Here is a 9,837-nt window from a genome sequence, read left to right on the forward strand (position 1 = left end):
AAATCTGTATTTTTGTATAAATGGATTGCTCCTTGAAATTCGGAAGTGCAAGGAAAACGCGTGACCTTGAAAATTTTAAAATTTTTCGCCTCCGGCGCCATTAAAACGCTCTCCGGGCACTTAATATTCCGGGATTCAATACAACAAATGTAACAACCCTAAGCAGAACATATTCAATCAATGTTCACGCGCCGCCACTGAACCCAAGTCATTGGTAAACACAAACTGTTTCGTAATAACTGATAATAATTAGTCGTTCAAGGATAACAGTAACGGATATTGTTCATACTAAAAAAATATTAATGGCCCGCTCTGAAATATGTTGTTCTCTTTGTAGTGTAAATTATTATCTGTCGAAAAAGACAGTTTAATTTATATATGTATTTAAATTTAACTCGATGCTAGTTTGTTCAAGCCAGGATGATCTGCCAGAGATAGACACGCCTTTGGGTAGAGTTAGGGGATTTTGGAAGACTGTAGATGACAGGAAATATGCTGCTTTTGAGGGAATCCCGTACGCAGAACCACCGTTAGAAGATCTGAGGTTCGAGGTGAGTCAAAATATTTTCATCTTTACAATACAGGGTGATTCATTTATAATTGTACATACGTTAACTGAATAATCTTGGGCGGAAAAATATAAAGAATTGACACATAACGATTAAATAAAAAACTTTAAATGATTTTTAATTTATGATTATGGTAGAAGGAATAATGTGAGCATAAATCTGAAGAACGGTTCATTTATAGCCATTTAAAATAAGACAGAAAAAATAAAGATTAAAAAAATTTCCATAAAAAATTATTATTTTAATAGGCACGGCATAGGTATATACGGGATGTCTCACGGTGACGGCCCATTAGAATTATTTCAGAGACTACTGACTACTTCGATTTGAATTTTGAAAATGACCGCGCAGGTTCCTTATGGAAAATGGCTTCCAGCCGATAGTTCTGAAAATTTAGATTTGAATAGTTCTCGAAGCCTAGATAAAAAGTTGTCATAGGCACTATGCTGAGAAAATTATATTTTTCGAAATATAGTCGCCGAAAGGTAGGAGTTATGGTACCGCGAGGTATAAATCGAGGAAGACTCATTGTAAGGTCAAATGAAGAGAAGCCGTGCAATCTTTCCAAAACACATATTTGTTAGATTGTCGGAGTTACTGAATCCAAATCAGCCATCCTTTTGGGTATACAGATGCTATACAGGGTATACAGTATACAGAAGGTGCTTAGGGAATATGATGATGAATTTCAATTGGATGAACATATAGATGAACCAGGACTTCTAAGAGTACGAATTTTCTCAAGATTCCGAAATGCTGCAAGACATCAAATATTCATTAGTTATGTCAACGTGGATGAAAACTTAGATAATTATGGTGGTGATCAAGATAATGGTCCAATCCTAGCATATTATTGCACGTGTTACTCAGGGGCGAGAGTAGTAGGAACTTGTGCTCATGTGGCCAGTGTTTTTTGGTTTCTAGGCTATGCCCGCCATCAAGCACAGGTGAAGTACCCAGATGATTCGCTATTAAATACTACAATAATTGCAAATAATTAAATGATAATTGAATTACTTAATTATAATTTATGTTATACCTTTTATTTCAGACAATATTATTTCTTATTTGAAAATGATTCAATATGTATTCGTTACGATGTATAGTAAAGTCAAAAACATATGTATTCATCAACGATGTTAATAAAGAATGTACTTTAGTTAAAAAAGTTTTTACTTATCGATTTTTTAACCTACCCAATTAATTAGTAAACTCCAGAAACAGGTTGGCCGTGGAAAATCTTACAACCTGTTATCCTCTTAAGACTTCTCAGTGTATACTTTGCAAATGCGCAATACAGTATAATAAAAAATATCCTGAAGCTATAATAAAATATTACTTAATATTATTATAATATGACTACATATGTTTGGAAGAGATTACATTTACAATGATCTTACAATGACCTTCATTTGATCTTCATGTGATCTTGAAACTCATCCGCACAGCCGAATGGATGGCAGATTCGGATCGAGTGACCCCGATAACGTAAGAAACATGTGTTTGGGACAGATTGCACGGCTTCTTTTCATTTGACCTTACAAGCTAAGATTCTCTTTATACTTATGTGCTATAACTCCTAGCTTTCATCGACTATATCTCGGAAAATATAATTTTCTCAGCTTAGTGCCTATGATAACTTTTTATCTACGCTTCGAGAACTATTCACACCCAAAGTTTCAGAGCTATCGGCTGAAAGCCATTTTCCAAGTGCTCAGCACTTGTGGATTCTAGAGATAACGCCATCAGTCACCGCTTTTGCTATTTCAGCTGCAAGCAATTCATGGAACGCTTTTCGTATTCGAACAATCAAATCCTCTTTTGAAGCAACGTAGAACAAACTTTTTGCTTTATTACTCCAAAAATATAAAAATCTAATGGTGTGAGGTCTGAAGACCTCACTGTCCAATTCCACGGTCTTAGGCATCTCATCCATCTATCTTCAAACATTTCAGTCAGCTGTTGATCGATTTGATTGTGACAGTGAGGTGGAGCCCCGAATAATTGATACCAACACTTCCTTAGTTGGTCTAAAGGTATATCATCTAGAAAATCTGCCGCAGCCGTTTGCAAAATATTGAGATATCTGTCGGTATTTAAATTTTCTTCGTAGCTATGGTAAGAAATTTGGTCATCTTTAGACAAAAAACATTTACGCTAAATTTATTTTGAAAGTTTCTTTCCCGGATAACAAGAGGATTTTCAGATGACCACAAATGAATATTGTCTATTACCTTCTCTATACCTTCTCTCGCAAATATTGAGTCGTCTGTCCATATTATTATATGGACATATTGCAACATATTATCGCATTAACGTCGTTTCACAAAATTGTACACGTTGCACGGCGTCACCCGGATGAAGAGCAGAAAGTAGCTTAAATTTGTATGGAGGCATATCATTAGCTCTTAGCATCATGTGAATGGACGCTCGTGAAATGCCTAAATCATATCTACTCTGCGGCACGAGTTGAGGATTCTGGATGAACATTAAAATAGGCTAGCACATTTATTACATTATCTTTATTTGAAGTTATTGGTTTTGGTAACTTTCTTTCTGCACAAACTCGATCGTACTCTAGTTGATTTGCTAAAATTCTTAACTTTTTCTGCTCATTGGTGGCAAATTTGGATATCTCTCATTAAAAACTGTACATATTCTGCTTATAATCCCATTGCACCGTCCGTGAATGAATAATAAATGTGGTACGTGGACACCATTATTTTAATTGAGAAGGGCATGCCCGAAAACCCGGTATACCAAATTTTCAAAATTCAAATCGAAGTAGTCTCTGAAATAATTCTAATGGGCCGTCACCGTGAGACACCCTGTATGAAAAATGAAGAGTACATGTTAATTTTAAAGAAATTATAATAAGTCATGTATATTCACTACATAATATTTTTTACAGAACTGAGATAGTTCCTTTAGTTGCCGAGATATTAGTTTATCTTTATTTTACGAGATAGTAATAATGTGTGCAAACATTTCCCAAATTCCTACTGAAAGCCCCACTTGTTTACATTTATTTTTATTTTTACTAATTTGCAGGAACCTGAACCCATACCGGCCTGGTCAGAAATCTGGGAGGCAAACACTCTTCACACGTGTTCTCAACCTCAGTTTAGTGTTACTGATATATCTGGTCAGTATAAAGTAATAGGTAAGTACATAACTTCCTAGAATCAAGATTAATATTGCAACTAAGTCGATTTATTTTCATCAGGAGAAGAAGATTGCCTCTACTTAAACGTGTACACACCTGAAGATTTCGCGAAGAACCCGAAAGCACTCGATGTGATAGTGTCAATCCATGGTGGTGCTTTTATAATAGGTAGTGGATCTACCGGTTTCAATACGTCCCTAGAGGAGGATACCGTGTTTGTAACTTTAAATTACCGTCTTGGTATTCTAGGTAAATGCTTCCTTCAGCCTTTGTCATGATTCAAACAGATTTAACGTTCCAGGATTCCTCAGCACTGAAGACGACGTCATACCCGGCAACAACGGAATGAAAGACCAAGTCTTGGCACTCAAGTGGGTAAGGGACAATATCGCTTCGTTCGGGGGAAACCCCCACTCCGTCACCATAGTAGGAGCGTCAGCGGGAGGCGCCAGCGTCCACCTCCACTACTTCTCTCCCCTCTCTAAAGGTTTATTCATCAGAGGGATGTCTCAAAGCGGTACAGCTCTAGCACCGTGGGTAACGAAGAAAAATGCTTTGCAACGTGCTAGGAAGCTTGCTGTGTTGGTGGGCTGTCCTGACAGCCCCTTAGAAGAACTGAAGAAGTGCCTTAAGCAGAGACCTGCAGAAGATTTATTAAATCAGTTGAAATATTTCTTTGGTTTCAATCTCATGCCAATTGCACCTTTTGCACCAGTGCACAGTGGTCGGAAATCCGAAAAAGCTGGACAAAAGTCGAAAAAAGTTTGCATCATCACCAAAAGTGGGGACTTTATATTTTTCAGGTCGCTAAAACCGAATTTGCAGTCAAAAATCTCAAGTTCAAGATGGCTGACACAAAATGGCCGATATATCACGTTAATTTATTGAATCTAATTGAAATTTCGAGTGCCTCTGGTATTGAGGTCGCGTAAAACGTATGTAAGATTGGAATTATAATCATAAATAAAGTACGAAAGGTCTGTTATAGGCATATATTTGGAATAAATTACTCATTTCGAAAGAAACAATTTCGAAATACTTACTATTGAAACATTTTTTTTAGAAATTATTCTAATTATTTATCTTATTCTAATGAGTCATTCTCATCGTTATCATCTGTCATATAATCGTCAGAGCATGAAAACATCGCCATAGCTTCGGGCGAAAAGCTTTTACCAAGTTTTTTCAAGTGATTCCCGAAACTTGAAATATATGGATCAGATGTGATCATCATGCGTTGAAAAACATCTTCCACTGTTTTGTCCCGTGCGCATTTGCGCGAAAAATGTTCTCGATAATTTTTTATATCTTTATTTCTTGCTTCTTGGGCCTCTTCGGACAACTGTCCGATCGGAAGTGGTGCCCATTCGATGATTTGAAATCCATGAATTAAAATTTTATGAACTGAAGTTGGCATACAATACCAGGGATACAAATTTACGAACAATCGTGCGGTTTCAAGGCAAAAGGTTTGGAATCTTCCTACTTCAACAGCGAACCCACTTGACAGGACTTGCAAAATTGTGTGAAATTTATTAATTAAAGTTTCATCTACTCCTAGAATTCTGGCGGAAACTGCCGAGTTTTCAAAGAATCTTCTAGCCGTATTTCCATCATTACTGCTACCAAACCCTGGTTTTGGGCAATCAATGTTCAAGTGTAATTCGCTTTTAAAGGCTTTTTGAATCAAACATTTACGCTGCTTAATAATATCTTTGTCTTCGTCACCGCGTGCATGCCACTTGTGGATACCCAATTTATATCCGATGTGCAAAAGGCATTCGAAGCATCGGATCCACGCATGCAAAGTTGATAAGCCGAATTTCAAACTCCTTTTTTCGATTTTCCGCTCTTGCATTTTATCAATATTATTGAACTCTTTCGACGTGGCTTTGCACAAGTGACAACGCATTGCAGATTTCGTGTCTGTAACTGCATTCGCTACTTTTCCATCTATCATCGTGAAATACATTTCATATGAAATCAAAACTTTCTTGCCATCTGTAATACATTCGTAAGGAATTAAAGTATCGATTTGGTTGTAAATGTAACGCTCTTCATCACGAATGGACTTTACAGTTTCGTGCAAGAACTGTAGTTTAATTGGTCGACAAAAGCGAGCTGACGAAGGACGGGGATTTTTCCAGACAATAATTTGTTTCTTTTTTTCATTATCTATGCCAACAATTTGTAAAGGAACGAGCGAAGTGAGAAAAATATTAGAATCTGAACTTCCGTCGTCACTAAACTTTTGTTTGTATTGACTTTGCCCTGAAAAAATCCGGAAGTTTTCTCGTTTGATATATGAACATCTGTACGCATTTTCCAACTTTCAATAGTGCAGGATCTCTTGGGATCACAACTATTTCGATAATTTACGATTGATGTGATTTGAAATCGATAGAAATTTTAAGACGTTTTTGTTAAAACAATAAAAATATGCAACTTTCGAAAAATGAGGTTATAGATGGGCAAATGTATTCGACTTACCTCCAGGAACACCCTCCATATTGCACACAAAGATTCGTACTATAGAAAAATTTGCCCGTATTTTCAATTCACTGGTTTCGCGGAGTCAGTTGCAAGTGAAATATTTTAATGTTTCGCAGCCTACTTCAAAGAGTTGTTGTGGTCAACACACGTGGGCCAGCTCTCTGATCTTTTGCAGAACTACGCAGTGACTCCATCTCTAGAATATTCTGAAGTATTAACACAAACCAACTATTTCGAAATTTCGACTTTTGTCCAGCTTTTCAGATTTCCGACCACTGTGCAGTGCAGTGGTGGAAAAGGAATCAGCAAACGCTTTCCTAGAGACGGATCCTTACCAACTTTTGAAGGAGGGTAAAGTCCACGATATACCTTGGATTACCTCTTATACAAATGATGAAGGATTGCTTCTTACAGGAAGTGAGTCAGGCTATACAGGGTGTCCCCAAATTAATGCAACAAAATTTGGTCACAGATTTTTAAGACAAATTTTGGTGACCCGTATTTTTTATTTTTGCCAAGTATAATAATAATAATAATAATAATAATAATAATTTTTATTCCAGTAGACCATGTAACATAGTATAGGAAAAGTCAAAATACAAATATTACAACGACATCAACAATCGGTAGTATGCACATATTAAAAGAAGAATTAAAATAACAAAGAATTAACAATTCACTAAAAGAAATATTTAAAACGAATGAACAAAATCTTAGTGGGGTGCAATCATAACAATTTACGCATATCTAAGAAATTCATGAGTGCTATAAAAAACGTTCTCTAATAAATATTTTTTCAAGTTTTTTTTAAACAACTGCATGCTCTGTATGTTTTTTATTTCTGGGGAAAGCTTATTATATAACTTAATACCAACATAGATAGGATTCTTCTCATATAGTGACAAGTTATGCCCAGGGACAACTAGCGATGATCTGACTCGTGTATTATAATTGTGAAAATCTCCATTGATTGTAAACTGATTTAAATTATATTTAACATACATTAAGACATCGTAAATAAATAGACAGGGCAGAGTCAACAGTTTTAGCTTTTTAAAATATTTTTTGCATGATGTTCTTTGTGACACACCAACTATAAGTCTAATAGCTTTTTTTTGTATTTTAAATATTCTACTAATATAACTAGAAGAACCCCAAAATATAATACCATATCGCATACGAGCAACAAATTGAGAATGATAGAAGGATATAAGAGTTGTCGTGTTAGTGACAGATTTTAATCTAAATAACGCATAAAACATTGGTGTGAGCTTATTAGAAAGATTATCTATATGTGTTTTCCAATTTAATTTATTGTCTATGTACAATCCAAGAAATTTAGTGTGCTCAACCTGAGCTATGGATTTATGATCAATTTTCAAAAGATGCGTCTCATTTAATACAGATGTCCGAGGAGTAAAATTTATGAAAACCGTTTTTGACGTATTAAGACACAACTTATTTACTGAAAACCAGTTTTTAAAATGATTAATCATTTCCTGCATTGTCGTAACACTATCCCGTACACTCGATTCATTAGTTAAATAAGTATTATCATCAGCAAACATAGTTAAATTATTTACACATGATACAGTATTCGGAAGATCATTTACAAATAATAAGAAAGTTAAGGGACCCAAGATGGATCCTTGGGGTACTCCAATATCTACAGTTGCTTCTTCGGAGTAATAACCATTTATGTCAACTATCTGTTTCCTATTAAACAAATATGAAGATATCCAATCATAAACCCTACCCCTAAGTCCATAACGCAAAATCTTCTCCTTCAACAGATCATGACTGACTAAATCAAAAGCCTTGCTAAGATCCATAAACAAGCCGATACATTTTTTATTTTCATCTAGAGATTTATATAAATTGTCTATAAAGCAAAGTATAGCCGACTGCGTGTTTTTATTTTTTCTAAATCCATGTTGGGAGTTATGCAAAATATTTTGACCGTTTAAAAAATATATAATCTGATTAAATACTACTTTCTCAAGGATTTTAGAGACAGAACTAAGAAGTGCTATAGGGCGGTAATTTTCTATATTGTCCTTGGCCCCTTTTTTATGCAGAGGTACTATGCGTGCTAATTTAAATGTGTCTGGAAATACACCTGTTTCTAGTGACATATTAATTAGAAATGTTAGGGGAGATAAGATGTAATTAGCAGCATTTTTTAGCAAATTATAAGAGATAAAGTCAGTACCCGTAGAATTAGATTTTTTTAAACTCATGATTATATTATATACTATATTTTCTGATACGGGTCGTAAAAACATTGTGTCAAACGTTTGGCTTATTGAAGCAAACTTATCCTTATTAGCATTATCAATTTGCGAATTAACAATAGTTTTATATGGTATTCCAACAAAATAGTCATTAAATGAATTGGCGATAATTTTGTTATCAGTTGATATGGTGTTGTTAAGTAAAATTTGGGATATGTCATTATTTTTTTTTGTATTATTTAAACAGGTATTTATTATGGACCATGCAGCCTTACATTTATTATTAGAGTATTGATATATTCTATCATTGTGTAGTTTTTTTGCAGCTGTGATAACTTTTTTATAAACCTTTTTATATTTTTTATAGCACTCGATATCCTGTGCATTTTTTGTAGTGCACATATTCTTATAAAGCATTTTTAATTTTTCAGATGATACTTTAATACCTGCCGTTAGCCACATTTTACTTCGACATTTACTTTGTTGAATTTTAGTTATAGGAAAAGATATATCAATGTAATACTTCAATATATTAATAAAACAATAAAAACCTTGATTAACATCACTACATTGATATATGTCATTCCAATATTCCTTACTTAAGTAATCAAAGAAGGTATAATAATTATGACTGCTAAAAACCCTTTTACTAATACTGTCATTATAAAACTCCCAGTTGCATCGTAATTTTACAATTTGCGCAGAGTGGTCAGATATACAATTAAATATAACATCTGAAGACATATCAAATACATTTTGGTCAAAATTAGTACACATATAATCTACTGCAGTAGAAGAATTCAAGGTGCATCTTGTTGGCCTATCTATATGATTCACAAAGCCATATAAGTTGATAATATCGTGGATATCATCTCTAAATGTAGTATTAACGAGGTAGTCAATATTTAGATCTCCACACAACACAGTATATGTGTAATTAAATTTCTCAGTGTATTTTTCTAGAAATATATTCAATTCAGATAAAAATAAATTTACATTTTCTTTAGGAGACCTGTAGATACATACTACAATCAAATGTACGTTATTGCTTAATATGATATCAATGCCACAAAATTCAAATAATTTTTCTGTTGCTATAAAATTAATATTTTTTATTTCTACAACATTCAGATGATTATTTTCTCTACAGAGTATTGCAACCCCTCCATTTTTATAATTTGTCCTATAAAATATACTAATTAAATTATATCCTTGAATTTTAAACAGTGTAATCTGATCTTTTGATAGCCAGTGCTCTGACATACAGAATATGTCAATGTCATTTGCAACTAAAAATGATTCAACAAGATCCACTTTGTTCCTAATACATTGAACATTTTGATGGCAGATGGTTAAATTTTTAATCAACTTCAAA

The 9,837-nt window shown here is 34.1% G+C and overlaps 1 protein-coding gene across 1 annotated transcript; it reads left to right on the plus strand.

Moving 5' to 3' along the window:
* Positions 1-398: 398 nt before the first annotated feature.
* LOC111692359 (esterase FE4-like) lies at positions 399-4,667 on the plus strand. The gene is made up of 5 exons (XM_023456330.1): positions 399-551; positions 3,621-3,732; positions 3,796-3,984; positions 4,037-4,497; positions 4,539-4,667. The coding sequence occupies exons 1-5, from the start codon at positions 399-401 to the stop codon at positions 4,665-4,667; spliced, it is 1,044 nt and encodes a 347-aa protein (XP_023312098.1).
* Positions 4,668-9,837: the final 5,170 nt, after the last annotated feature.

The sequence above is a fragment of the Anoplophora glabripennis genome, unplaced genomic scaffold (genome assembly GCF_000390285.2).
Source record: "Anoplophora glabripennis isolate ALB-LARVAE unplaced genomic scaffold, Agla_2.0 scaffold1317, whole genome shotgun sequence".
Classification (NCBI taxonomy): Eukaryota; Metazoa; Arthropoda; class Insecta; order Coleoptera; family Cerambycidae; genus Anoplophora; species Anoplophora glabripennis.

Bases quoted from the DNA above. Each gene is read 5' to 3' on its own strand.
- LOC111692359 (XM_023456330.1), top strand. From the start codon at position 399: ATGCTAGTTTGTTCAAGCCAGGATGATCTGCCAGAGATAGACACGCCT. The intron at 3,985-4,036 runs GTAAATGCTTCC...TTAACGTTCCAG, and splicing joins TTACCGTCTTGGTATTCTAG to GATTCCTCAGCACTGAAGAC. The intron at 4,498-4,538 runs GTTTGCATCATC...TATATTTTTCAG, and splicing joins CTGGACAAAAGTCGAAAAAA to GTCGCTAAAACCGAATTTGC.